The sequence below is a fragment of the Corvus brachyrhynchos genome, unplaced genomic scaffold, assembly GCF_000691975.1.
Source record: "Corvus brachyrhynchos isolate BGI_N302 unplaced genomic scaffold, ASM69197v1 scaffold18, whole genome shotgun sequence".
NCBI classification, from domain to species: domain Eukaryota; kingdom Metazoa; phylum Chordata; class Aves; order Passeriformes; family Corvidae; genus Corvus; species Corvus brachyrhynchos.
This window is the reverse complement of record NW_008246064.1, coordinates 2,636,894-2,651,327: the sequence shown is the minus strand read 5'-3', so window position 1 is coordinate 2,651,327 and position 14,434 is coordinate 2,636,894. Positions and strand designations below refer to the sequence as shown.

Sequence of the window (14,434 nt, the reverse complement as noted above, 5' to 3'; positions counted from 1 at the left end):
CACTGAAGGCAGTGGGACAGGCTGCCCAGGGCAGTGGTGGAGTCACCACTCCTAGAAGTTTTCAAAAGGTGTGTGGATGTGGCACTTGGGGACAGGGGTTAGTGGTGAACATGGTGATGCTGGGTTACTGGTTGGACTCGATGATCTTAGAGATCTCTTCCAACCTCAACAGTTCTGTAATTCTGTGGTTCACTCAGATGTAGTTGGACATGCTGACGCCTCCCAACCTTTGGCAGAAAGAGCTGAAAAGGAGAAGCTGGGCTGGAAGGGGGGTGACCCACAGCACAGCACACAATGTGCTGCCATCCTGTGCTCCGTCCCTGCAGGGACGGAGTGAAAACAATTCCCTCAGAGCTGGTTTGGTCTCAGCAGGAGCAGGAGAGGGAGCCCTTTCCTAAGCTGAGCCTGTTTGCAGAGGAACACGGGTTCACTCCTGGCAGGCAGCGTGAGTTAGAACCAGCAGAGCCTTGGAATCCGTGCTGAGCTCTGAGCTCCTGGAAGCGCCCACAGAAGCCAGCAGGGCTGCTGAGACTCCTGGAGTTAAGTGGAAGGAGCAGAGACTCCAAATAAACTCCAAAGTACAAGGCCTGGCTATTTCGAGACTTCTATTTCCCTTCAGCCAAATCCTGCAGTGTTTGAGAGCCCTGCAGATTTTGGCCAAAGTGATTAAGCATTTTAAAGAATAAAAAATTACAATGTGGGAGCAGATATTTGTCTGGATCCTCTTCCGTTCTCTGTTACCTGACATAAATGCTAATCTAAGTATTTAGATGAGTAGCTGAAAACCTCTAATATTAACCACAGCTGGTTCATTCACAGCATCTGCAATTCTGGTTTTGTTTCCCATAGAAAACTGAAGATAAATCTTATTTCTCCTTCCATTTGCTTTACCTTTTCATTCTCTTTTCTCCCATGCCAAAAGTGCTGTTGCAGCATAGTCTGCAGGCGCTTTTCATTCTCTTTTCTCCCATGCCAAAAGTGCATAGTCTGCAGGCATCCTGTGCACACATAGCAGAAAAAATTGGAAGTAAAACCACTGCCATGCTTTAAAAGAATACCTGGCCATCAAAATATCCTGGGGAAATGCAGATGCACAGCATTTTGACTCACACCTTTTAATGAAAGAAATTACAGGGGTCAGCGATGGTTCTTTATGTCATGATTGTATTTTTTGCCATGTCCTGAGGGGTTATTTCGTAAAAAAATACAACATGGTGTAGAGTTTGCATACCTACCCAGATTCTACAACTGGGTTTTTTTTTAGAATTTTTGTTTTTAATTAATCCAGGAGAAAAGCAATATACAGGTGGCAACAAATCTTCATTTATCCCCAGCTGTAAGCAGACAGCAGCCAATTTAATTTCTCAATTCACAGAATCCCAGCACACCAGGTTGGAAGGGACCTCAAGGATCACCTGGTCCAACCTTCCCTGGCAAAAGCAAGGTCCAGACAAGGTGACCCAGCACCCTGTCCAGCCAAATCTTAAAAGTGCCCAGGATTTGGGAACTCAGCACTTCCCTTGGGGGATGGTTTCATTGGCTGGTTGTTCTCTTGCAGAATTTTCCTTTTTCTCTCCAATGGGAAAATCCCCAGGAGCTATTTGTACCCATGGCCCCTTGTCTTTTCCATGTGATTCCTTGGAAAAAGGGAGTCTCCATCTTACTTGTAGCCAGGCTTTAAATGCTGGGATGTGGTGATGTTGTACAGGCAGTGCACACACATTTATCCAGAATTATGTCAGTGATTCCTCCATGCTCCTTCACAGCAATTTAATTTGACTTAACAAATTAAAAATGACATTTATGTCTCAGTGCCACTTCAGTGGAGAATTTGAAACCCCTTTCAGGTCATTTTGATGCTGTTGTTTATGGTTCATCTTCAAAGGAGTATTCACCTCTTGTTGTTGAGTCCCTGTTCCTCTCAGTTGTGTGCAAGGCCAAGTGAAATGTGAATTACTCACTATGTTTTTCATTTTTTTTCTTTTTATTTAGAGATTCTTAAGGGAATAAAAACCTAAATTTAAAAGTACCCAGTCAAGTGTCTTATCCATGACTCCAACAAAAAACTGCTGTATCTGTAGTTTCTTAAGATCTGTAGGAACTTGGGAGAGATGATGTTGAAGGAACAAACTCAGGTCACAGATAAGCAAATTATTAAAGACTTTCCTGAGTCTTTTATCCTGGCCAGAGCCTCGAATGGCAGCAAGGAAAGGTTCTCTGCTTCCTTTGATATCTTGAGGTGGGGTTGGGCCTTGTCGCCTCTAAATCATTCTGTGATTCTCCTTAGTGCTGAATATTTTTCTGGGAATATTTATCGTTAACCTGAGCACACAGAGGGAAGAATGAGTGGAATGGAATTCATGATCTTTAGAAATTGTAAAAATATAAACAGGTGTTGAACTTGATGCCTGTCCTTGCGTTAAAGACTTTCTATTGCTTTTCCAGAAAAAAACCACGATGAATAATGACTTTTTTGGGAAGGTTACATGGGGTTAGAAGGTCAAGATTTCCCCATTTCACAGCTTGAGCAAACAAAATTGGGGAAAGGCAAGAAAAAGCCACTTCAGAACAGTTGAGAAACAATTCTTTGGTCTTGGCTACAGAAACGTGTTGGAGTTGTTGCTCATGCAGCCCCTGAAGTTGAAGTGTTTTCCTAATTTTCCATATTCCCTTAAGTCTATCAGTGCAAAGTGTGGTGGTGCCGTGGAAACCCTTCAGTTGTCAGCTGAATAAATAATTTCTAGATGAGTAAATCTGAGCTGGCAGTTCTGCAGTGGGGTGGAACCACCTTTTGCTGAGTTAGATGGGCAGATTTGGTCTGTACAGCTCCATTTCTGTTCTGGTAGTTAAGAAGAAGAGCATGTGGTGCTTGAAATTCTGGTTTTCACATATAAAGCCAACCAACTTCCCTCCCCCAGTTTCAAGAAAAACGGCATAAAATTAGAGTCAGAGCACTGAAATCAGAAAAAAAAAGGGTAAAACGGGACCAAGGGAGCAAAAGGACTTTGCAATCAGGACCTGAAGTTAAGGATATTTCCTAGGAGCTCAAAGGGAATGACTCAGAATCAGAAAGGCACAAAGAATTGGGAGTATCGTGACATCAGGACAGAAATTTCCTGCTGCCATTAGTGAGCAGAGGGAGGCAGCAGTGAATCCCATTGTCCAGAGGCAGAGATCTGTGCAGTTGCAGGAGCAGGGAGGATAATTGATTCTGCACTCATCCTTCTATTGGAGCAATCACCTGAATTATCCCCGACTGCGCCTGCCTTTCCCCCTGTGCCTGGCCACTGGTGCTGGCTGCAGCCTGCCTGGGAGCTGCTGCTTTGCTGCCAGCATTCTGCCAGTGCAGAGGGATATTCCAGGCACCAGGGACTGGTTTATGGCTCTGGAACTTGGCTTCAAGGTGCCTTTTCCAACCAAAAGCTGACTCTCTCCGAGGTGCTTCAGCTCCACTACCAGGAAAGTGCCAGTGAGCTCAGAGCCAGGATTTCTCTTCCTGCCAGAGTCTCTCAGCTGAGTTCACCTCAGCTGGGCACTGTTTAGTGCTTCCCATTCCCAAAATATCCCTCGTTATTTGGTAAGAAGCCTTTTTTTCTAGCAGTGCCCTGCATTCTGACACAGATAGGGTTGGGTTAGGGAATTGCCATAGACACCAAGCAGAACATTACTCATATTTCATAGGATCTTAGAAATTACGGATGGAAAAGGACTTTTAAGGTCATTTCTTTCTATGGCAGATGAATCACTGCTATATATATTTATATTTGCTGTAATACTTTTTCCAGGTTTTGTCTGGTCCAGTCTTAGATGACTCAAGTGACACCTCTCCCCTGATAATACATTCCAGTTTCTAGCACTCCTTATTATAAGGATTTTTTTTGTTGTATTCACCTTCCATTTGCTATTTTTTTCCCTGTTTCCCACAGCTGAAGTTAATTTTTGACTAGTGTTTCTGTTCCTTGCTATATATCACCTCTGTTAAAATACTTTAAGTATTTTTCATGTTCCTTCAGGGTTTTTTACAAGACAGGCTTGTACTGTCTGCTCAATATTTTTCTCTTTCTTGCTCTGAACTTTTGCTGTTGTTTTTCTGCTAGGTTTTATTGATTTGTTTTTTATTTCCTCCATGTATTTAAGGATTTCTCTACCATTGTCACACTGTGACTCTCACAGATAACAGGGCAAGATCTGTCACCTTCTGCTCCTGGCCTGGTCCTCAGCATTATAAATCACAGTACAGGTGAACCCATCGTGTTAGTGAAAATTCTGCTTTTTCTCTCTCATATGTTCCAAAAAAAAAAAAAAAAGGCCCTGAAAACATCTTTATAGAAATAGGAAATCCTTAGAGGAAAAAAATGCAGATCTTCAGAAAGATCCCTTAAGTCCTTTACAAATATATTCAGGCTTGTTTAGTTGTTTTGGGTTTTTATTCTTTTCGATATCTGACACTTTCAAAATATTGTTGTATAAATATTATAAGGACCATAACGCTTTCAAAATACTATTTTGAAAGTGTTATGGTCCTTAAAGGATTGATATTCATGCTCTCCGTTATTAACAGGAATAAAAAACTTATTTTCCATGTGAGGACTGAGCCAATACCTGTCAATTACAGATGGCTGAGTGCCTAAAGCTGCAAAGAGCCTCTCCTATCTTTTTATCCTGCATCATCCGCAGCCACAATCTGTGCTGACCTGCATTAGGAGATTGGCAGAGAACATAGGCCATGAGTGTCTGAGCAAGTCCCAGGCAGGATTTGATGTTCCCTTGGTCAGTGTAAGCAGCAACGCAGAGCACAAGCAACCCGGGAGGTTTCTGGACTGCACTGGTGGTAATTTCTTGACACACTGGGACAGGAAAATTCATTGCCTGTTGAAGGTTAATATGTGAATGTCTCATTTCACAAGGAATACTGATCAACACTCCAGTTTTAGTGCTATTTTTTTAAAAAATAAAGTTGAATTTCCAAGTCAAAGGAAAAATAGTTCCAGCAAAGTTATGTAATGTACATTATTTACTCTGCAGCTTTGGTTGGCTCCAGTCTTTCCTACTGTGCATTTTGGTGTAAAAGTAGGTTTTCTAGGAATATTCTGTATGGTTTGCCTGGTGGGCTGCAATATTTCAGTGTCACGTACAAAATTGGAGCGTAGGATGGGATGGCTTTGTCTAAAATAGCACCTGGCAGTTTGGTGAGTAATGAAGCTTTGATCCTGGGAGGTGTTGAGCAGTTCCTAAAAGTCCTCACCACCTGGATAGCTTGTTCTGTGGGATGAGGTCTGAGCTCCCATGGCCGTATCATTTTGGACTCGATCTTGTTTAAAACCAGCCAGAAAGCCCCAGATTATTCCAGGATTCTCAGTGTGTGTGTGTGAGCAATGCCTGAGGAATTAATTCAGTTTTTCTGCCTGTGAGAGGAAGAGGATGCACTGGGCTGGGGTGGCATTTCTAGGAAGTGGGAGTTTAGTCAGAGTGCGGCGTTCCAGATGAGAGAACGGAAAGGAACGCGGGGCTGGAGCAGCCCAGGAGTAAATTACGTTGGCACATTTCCTTCCACCTTTGTCTGGGAGCTCTGTGTTGTCCTTCAGCCACACTTTGCATCATCTCCAGCTTCCCCCCGTGCTTTGGAGTGGATTTGGAGGCAGGAAACATGAGAATAGTGCAGCCACACCTTCCTGGAGAGAGCAACCAAACCCTCCTGGAGGGCTTCTGATCCCTTACTCCAGGGAGTAAGTCTGGGTTTGACTCTTACAGCCAGCAGCAGAGGAACATCTGTCAAACTGGGCTCATCTGTGGGGAATATGGATTTAACCCGCCCATGGATGAAAAGAAAGGTCATGGTTGCCAAATCAGGAGTGAAAACCTTCAAGAGCCTGGAGTTGTGTAACACCTTTTATAACATAATGCTTGGACCGGAAAAAAGGACCTAAAATAAAAGTTATGAACTATTGTGACTTTTGTGCGGTGCCAACGGATTTATGGCACCAGAGCCCACGGTGTAACATCTGTGGGGCTGCCATTGGCCCTTTTAGTATTTTTCCAGCACTCCATAGGAAGAGGCACTTTGCAATTGCTGGAAATGACAAACGGCTTCTGTATCATTTCTTTCTTTTTGGAGAGGAGGTAAATCTGGAGAGGTCCAGCCCGTTGCCTGAAAAGCAGTCAGTGAGTTGAGAATTTGCATTAGAGGATCATTGAGGTATCTTCCAGCTCCATGACTGTGGAATTACTTGCTCCTTAAAAAAAAATCAGTTTGTGTGCAGATATCATGAGGAATTTTTTTACCCCTATTTATCCCTCAGATTACTTTACCAGGAGGTAAAATCTCTGTGGGGTCACCTGTGGGGTCTCTGTTTTTTGAACTCACCTTTTTTTATAATGGGATAAGAGAATTACCCCATCCTCAGCATAAGCTTTTGTTTCCCAATTTAACAGTTGATATTAGCTCTCAGGAAAATCATTTATATTGCTAATACCTGTCAGGTTACAGTGGTTCGGACTGTTAAAAATCTGAGGTTTCTGACAGGAAATGGAAGACCACGAATATTCCACATCCTTAAAAATTAAGTGGCCTCGGAGTTGAAGGCCCAAACCAGAGAGAGTGGGTACTTCATGGATGGTAAATGGAGCAGAGGGTTGGATTCACCTCCACTGATGTGAATTGATTGAGTGCCAAAATCTGGGACCCCTTTTCTGTGCTTTGTGTCTTGTAGGTGCTGTGCATTTTTATTTATTGGAAATTTATCTCCCTTTCTTAAATTTTACTGATTCTAGTTCATTTTGCTGGCAGCAGTTTTGAGTTGCTGAACATAATGGTGAGTTCACACAGGTGGTACTGAGTTCTTTGGAAATCCCAGTGTGAGGGTGTCACACTCCAAAATCTCTGGTGGAGGACGGTAGGAACAAAGCAGCTCCACTTTTATTACAATTCTGGTTTTGTAGTTGGTGATAAATATTCATTCATAGCGTGTGGATGAGCTTTGTGTTCAGGCAAGCCCAAGTCATCAGGCACTTCAAACCATCTTGTAGTTCAACCTGTGATTATGGTCATCCCTTTTTTACGTACAAACCTTCTCAACAAAGATTTCAAATTGTCACAGTTAATAAAATTCGGCAGGACAAATTCCTGTTCATGTGTGAGGGAATCTGTTTCTATCAGAAGTGACCACTTCTGTTAGAAATGACCCTTTCAATGACAAGTTTCTCATTTACCTGTTTTATATCTGCCAGTGTTCACAAATCTGTCTGTCATCTGTTCACAAGCTAATTTTTCATATTGCAAATGTGCAAATCAGATCAGATGCAGGTCTTCACTAAAAAGGAACTTTGGAGAAATTAAGCATATGAGCCTCTGTTACCTTTGTCAACCAGACTTGCCAAAACGATAGAATTTATATTAAATCTTCATGACAAGACCTTTTCCCTGTAGAAAAATATTGCCTGGCATTGATTGTGATCATGTCCTTTGCATCTTTACAATTGCTTTTAGTAATTCTGGTTTTGTAATTGTGCCCCAAAACAGTGGCAAGCTGCACCACAGAGAATGGCCTTTTTTACCCTTTTGCAAACAGCAATAGAGGTTATTCTTTAATTACCTGCTCTGCAGATTTTACTCACTATCCCAAGAATATTGGATATGTCTCCCTGTTCTACATGCAGTAAAAAAGCTGTTGTAATCTGGCAATGAAAATAAGTTTTACCACCACAATCACCTTAAAGGTACTGATGTTTAATTTTTAAGCCCCTTTGTTTATTTGACCTCTTGTGAGTGTTGGTGTAAATAGGAAATGGTGGAATGCACATCCATTATTGTGCCAAGGAGCTCCCTCTCTGCGAGTTCAGCTCTCCTCTGTAAATCCATTTTTCTACAATGCTTGGAGGCCAGAGAGGAATGTTCAAATATTTAGAGAAAGTACTGTATAGTATGTTTAGAATGAAGCATATTTTCTTCCTGTCCCATTTTCCTGCCGTGATGGATGACTTCCCCCTTCCCTAAGTATTCCAACGGAATGGTTTTACACCTACAGTAAATTTTCCTGGAACAGCAGCCCTCTGCTGAAATGGAAATTGCAGTAAATGTCCTGGCTGTTTTGAGAAACACAACCTGCAAAAATACCCCACTTAAGCAGAAAACACCCAACATTAATCTTGGATGTCAGCGCTTTCCTCAGCTTGATGGGAATTCTCAGCCTTGAGAATTCAGAGCACTTTGCATCCCGGGCTTGGTTCTTCCTGGAATGGGTGTAGAACCAACATCTTTTAGACTTCCCAGAGAGAATTAACACTACAAAAACTGGTGCCAGGTGGGCTGTATGTGAATTGTACCATGGGTGGCTGTATTTTCATTTATATATAGAAACTGTAGTGCAGCATTCAGTGTCTGAATCACAGGATCACAGAATGGTTTTGTTGAAAAGGACCTTAAAGATCATCCTGCCACAGGCAGGGACACCTCCCACTAGACCAGCTTGCTCCAAGCCCTGTCCAACCTGGCCTTGGAAGGTTTTAAAAACTCTTGCAAAATTAGATAGAAATGGGCTGATTGCAAAGAAACGCTAGGAAAGAAGAGAGAATAGTGTGCAATCTCAGACAAAACAAAAATGTGGCTCTTGGTTATGCCTGAGAGACATGACTTGGCTGAGAAACGTTTTATTGGTGAATTTATTGCCATTAAGACCCTCTCCTTGACCAGGAGAGAGGGAAATAGTAGCAAGTAGCTGTGGGAAGGGAATCGCAGCTGAAATTCGTGTTAGGAAACACCAAGGGGAGATCTGATTGTGTTGTAAAATACACCACAATCAACTCTATTAAATTCTATATCACATAAAATCACTGTAATATTCAGTGGGAGCTCAGTGCTGCTTGTGTCACTGTATAAATTTGTTCTCAGTCCTCTTATTTTTATTGACCTGCTGGGCCTCCCATTTATTTTTACCTGAAGTTCCTAGAATGTGGGTGATTCATTTCTATTCTGTCTGTCCCAAATTGGGGCCACCCACATTTCCTTGCTTCAGTCCTTTAACTTATTTATAGATAAAAAGAGAAGTGTTTCTGTTCTTATAGTATCAAATACTGTCAGTGAGAAAGCTGCCAAAATGCCTTTAAACTGGGCAAATCCTGAGTGTGATATGTCTGTGTCCTGCTTTTATTATTTCATACTCTGAAAAGGAAATTAAGCTCATGGAAAGTATGTGACATGACAGCAGTCATTGCTGTAATATCATGCATACAAAGAATGTTGCTGAGGAAATTATTCCATACTATTTTTGAAAGGATTGTCAGTGCAATACCTTTTTTTCCCAAAGCAAAAGCCAGTGATACAGTATTGCTTTTTTGGGAAAAAAGATAAAAAAAGTCAATTTCTAGCATTTTTAGAAATAGTTATTCAAAATTTTTCCTTGATTCTGAATTTGTTTTGGTGTGAATTCAACAGGAAGAATAAAACCCGTCTCATCTCCAAAAATTGACATTTTATTTCAGCTCTGACTTCACAGCCGAGTTTAAATGCTTAGTCCTTTTAGTAGTTACTCATATGAATTTTAACCTTTTAATTGTTAGTATACAATTAAATCACAAGAGAAGTTGAACAACTGATCCCTCTTAGTGGATTAAAAAATTACCCAGGTAAAGGAGCCAGTCTAAGACCTATTCCCACTTTCATTATTTGGATATTTCAGGTCGTTTAATGACTAATTTGAATCTTACTCTGATCCCTATCAGGGATGTACATTTTATTTTATGGCCTGATCTGTCATACCACACAAATGAAATGAAATTGATGCTGAAACAGGACTGAAATCCAAAATCAAACACAGGGTGTTCCTCTGTGCTGGCTGCTTTTCCTGATGAGCTCCTGGAGTGCAGCTTTCTTCCATTGAGAAAAATTTTGCTCTGAGACCATTTATTTCTTACACCATGTATTTATTTTTTTATATATGTTTATATACACACACACAGAGCTAAAAGTTATATCCTTGTGTGGGAATGCTCCCTATTTCTTACTGTTTATTCAAACACCTTTTCTCATTTAAAATGAATGTTTTGTCATTCATTTTTTGATTAATTTTCATGTAGGAAGTCTCCAACATCCACTGGCTATAAAGAAGACCAGATGAAAGAAGTCCTAGAATTGGGTAAGTTCTGTCAAGTTTCAGTTTGGCTTTTGCCAAATCTTCTTGTATTGTTCAGAGCAGCTGTGATCAAATGAATACGTAGGAGGGGCTTCTTTTGTAACTCTTGGTTGATTTAGAGCAATTGCACTTGCTATAAACTTCTAGGTAAGACAAATCATTAAGAGATAATAAACCAAAGCTGGCTCGTGTATTTTGATCTGCCCTTTCTGGCTAAAACTGTCTTTTCCTTTTTATAAAGACAGTAAGTGTTAATTTTCACCTTGATGACCCCTGGCACTGAGCGTGCTGGGGAAAACAACTCTTTTCATCCAACTCTTGCATGATTTTCTTTTATTTCAGTCGATGTTGAGGATGAAGAGACAACTGGAGAAGTTAATAAGACCCCAGATCTTTCAACAATTTATATGCTTCAAATCATGTCAAAGGCAATTGATATTTCTCTTGCAAAAGTAAGACTGATTATGGTAAATATAAATAGATGTGTGGGGTCGTTAATTGAGTTTCCTTAGCCAAAGTTGCAGTGGGTTGCTCTGCGTTGTGCTTTGGAACATGTGCTGTGTTCCTGAGTACATTCCTTATCCAGGTGACAAAGTAATTTAGGGGTGCCTAAATTCAGAAAAATACCCTCATGCATCAGCCCACCTGAAGCACAGATAATAGCTTTAATTAGTGAAGCTTGTATTATTTTCTTAATGCCTCTAGTCAGTTATTCATGTGCTTATTCTCCAGTCCTTTCCACTGACAGTGATTATTCCCCCGTCACTGTTTCTGTCTTGCTTATCTCCCCTATTTTGAGCAGAGATGAAATTATTAAATACTTTCCTTCCCATTCAGACAGAGGAGAAAAAAACCCAGACCAAATAACGAGAGTGTCTTCCAATTTAATTTCTAGCTCAAAGAGGTTGGAGTAACTACCAGCCCTGAGTAGTCTTTTTTATTTACTGAGCTCTGCTTTAGCATGAATGCAATTTATTCAGTGTGGCCATTGCTGAATTATTGTGGTCTGCAGTTGTTCAGGACCAAGGTCTGGATTTGTGCCACCTGAAATGCAGAAATCAAGCATTTAATTAACATCTCATCCAAGGTTCTTTTCTCCCTCATGTCACCATTGGTAGGTGTTGCTCTCCCAGCTGTTAAACTTCAGGCAATGTTCTGGGATGCTTTCATGGGAAACTGTGCCCCAGACATCAGACATAAATATTTTCCAGTGCTGAGCAGCTCCCAGCATTATGAGTGGAAGGAATATGGCAGGAAAAGGAAAATCTTGCTCCTTTTCATTGGGGTGTTGCTATTTACAGTATGGATAAAACAGAAGAGGGTGGTTATACGCAGTTAGTCATTACCCTTCCACACTCCTCCTTCCTTTTCTACAAATTGCTGTGTTTTGGATTTGTTTTTAAAATGAGAAATTTTTTTCTTTCCTTCTTTTATAGGAATTAAAAAATCTGCTGTTTGGTTCTAGTCTTTGTTGCTTCAGTGAAGAGTGGAAAATCCAGAGTTTTACATTTAACAATATCCCACAGCTAAAATACGGCATTGTGCAGAAAAAGGTGCTGTAAATTCCTTCCTAACAGCGATCTTTGCTTTTTACACTGACTTTACAAAGGCTGTGTATTTCAGCAGTGGAAAAAATTCATTTTCTAAAGACTTTGCTCTTTCTTTAAGTTCTCTGGTTCCCAGTGGATGATGTCACCTTGTGAAGTCATGGTGGGAGACTTGAGGCGGATGGAGGAGAACTTGAAGGAGCTGCAGAAAGTGTGCAAGTGTGTGTGTGTGTGTGTGTGATGGGGAATTATTCACAGGGAGGAAGAGGAGCCACTGCAGCTGAAAGCTGGTGGTGGTAAAAGAACAGAAGAGCAAAAATCAAGGGTGGAGTTAAAGAAGATATGTGGGGCTAAACAACTTAAGATGCAGCTTGATCTGTCTCAAAATGAGACATAGCAGGAGTTGCCTGGAAAATCACGTGGAGATTTTGATTTCCTAAAGCTACTGGGGTCAGGTGATGAGGCTCATTCCTAAAATAAAAGGAACAAACACCCTGCAGGGTCCCTGGGACCCTGGCACTGCTGGTGGGCTCATCTCTCTTGCAGCCACCTTTCTGTAATTCTGGCCTGCAGCCACAAGATGCCAACTCCTCCCTGCAACGAGGTTTTCATCAATTCCCTGGCAACATCTCCCAGGTGGACAGATCTGGAATGGCCAGCAGGTCCCTGTGATGACCACAGCTGGTAAAAGGACCGTGCCTGGACTTGGGCCAGCCTGGACAGCACGTGCCCAATCCATGGAAATTTTTGGTGCTAATGAAGATTTCTGTTCCAGGGTATTCAGTCACTTCTCCGGCCTCTCCCTTTTAGCCCTGTCTGGGCACCTGGCTCAAACACTGAGCCTGCAGTGCTTCACACCCCTCTGTGCTGCTCACCTTGGTTTCACAGGCTCAGACCAGGGACCCCCCTCGTGCCACAGGGTCATGGAGCTGCCCCCAAAATCCAACAGATCCCTTGTAAGAATGGATCCTCCCCAGCTGCTTGGTGCTTTTGTGCCTGCCCTTGTGGCTGTGTGTGTGCTCCTGGGGTATCCACAGCAGGTCTCTCCCCTCAGGAGCAGGGATCTGAGGAATTCAGTGAACACTTGTAGGCTCCTCTTTACAAAACACTCATTAAGCCTCTGTGCTGATGCAGAAAATCTTGATCTGACCTGAGAGAAGTAGACCATTATACAGAAATGAGAGGGAGAGAGGCTTTGAGGCAAGGACAATGGCTAATAAACATGTCATTAAGATGTTTAATTAACTTACCTCGTCTAGTCAAATATTTCATTAGGCTGGTGATCTCGGAAGAAAGCTGCTTATCTTACAAAGCCTAGCGGAAAAAGAAGATATTAAATGTTAATTTAAACTCCAAAAGGAACCGTGGCAGTGGTGTTCACTGGCCCACAGTAAATGTCACTTTGGTGTTTCCAGCCCCTGCTGCTGGAGAAAGGATATCTCATCACTACTGGCCATTAAATTCCCCACCATAAATTGCAGTGCCGGAATGGTGCTTTGCTTAGACTGTGCCTGTTTCAGCTCGTTAACATATTTCCTCCTCACTTCCAAAATTCATTTCAGCTGAACAACTGTTTGGTTCTTTCTTACCTTAAATTTTTGTGGTGCTCTAAGAAGGTATTTAGAATAGATCCTGTAATTTTTACTTTGACTTCAAGGCTTTCCCTGAGGGACTGAAACAAACCTTGCTTTTTTCCTTGATATATTTCAAATTATTCACTCATCAGGTATTTAAATAAATCTAGAGAGGCAGTGTGTGTATAATATAAATGAGAAATGGGAAGGTGTCAATATCTAGGCTGTTTCCTAATTCCAGGACCTTTGTTCTCTAGGTTCCTCTCAGCATTTACCTGCAGGTCCTGTTCCCTTGGTGCTGCACATAGGACAACCAGAGAATTAAATTGATCCCTTTAATCACATTGCTGTGTGAAAACAGCAGTGCTGGCTGCCCTTTCCCTTCTTCTCCAGGGTTTTGGGAGGAGTTTGATGGGTGGCACTGTGGTGTAGCCTTGTGTCCTGCATATAGCCCAAACCAGCTATGAATCTACTTCCCATAAAATTTATAGTTAATACAGCATTTCTTGGTTTTGTGATTTTTTTTTTCCCTCTGAGATTAATAATTTGAAAGGTTCGAACTTTCTTGGTTTTCTTTCTCTTCCCCACTGAGAGGGAGAGAGAGGAAGGATCTCCCTGGTGCAGAGGGCTGTACTGAAAGCTGAAATCTTTGTTAACTGATGCAGGTGGGAACTCGAGGTGCTGAGAGGAGGTACAAGAGCAAGGCTTGTTTTCAGTCCATGGAAAACACTCAGATTTGATTTCTCCCTGAAAATTAAACTGCAGCTCAGTAGGGATCAGGAGATATTTAATTTGTATATCCCAGATTAAAAAAAAGCCCCACTTTCTTTTGACATTGTAGATGTCTAGGTCTCTTCAGGAAAAACAGGCAGGAACCCCAAGAACACTTAAAACCAGTGATTTTCCTTGGCTTGCACAAAACCCCAGAGCTCCAGAGAGCACTGTAAAAGTCATGGCTGGAAAGAGAGAGGTGAAAGGATGCCTTTGGGCTGGATGGGAGCTCACAGAGGTTTCCCCCAGCATCCATCCAGTTTTTTGCTCATGGAGTGTCCCATTTTCCCCCCAGGGTGGCCCATGTGGAGTTCTGGCTGCGGTCCAAGCCTGTGTCCTGCAGCAGCTGATCTTTGCAGACAGCAACAGGAACAGAGACCCCCGGTAAGTCAGGGAATTTCACCAATTTTTCCCT

At 41.9% G+C, this 14,434-nt stretch overlaps 1 protein-coding gene across 5 annotated transcripts in view; it reads left to right on the top strand.

Moving 5' to 3' along the window:
* Window positions 1-14,434, top strand: part of FAM188B (family with sequence similarity 188 member B) — a 65,375-nt gene that overhangs the window by 8,357 nt on the left and 42,584 nt on the right. For 3 of the 5 annotated variants that reach the window (XM_017746726.1, XM_017746727.1, XM_017746725.1), the window contains exons 6-9: window positions 10,072-10,130; window positions 10,470-10,594; window positions 11,564-11,680; window positions 14,315-14,403. In XM_017746726.1, coding sequence (XP_017602215.1) covers window positions 10,072-10,130; window positions 10,470-10,594; window positions 11,564-11,680; window positions 14,315-14,403 — 390 coding nt within the window. The remainder of the gene's footprint in view (window positions 1-10,071; window positions 10,131-10,469; window positions 10,595-11,563; window positions 11,681-14,314; window positions 14,404-14,434) is intronic. The other 2 variants (XM_017746728.1, XM_008643113.2) reach the window with 1 other exon arrangement.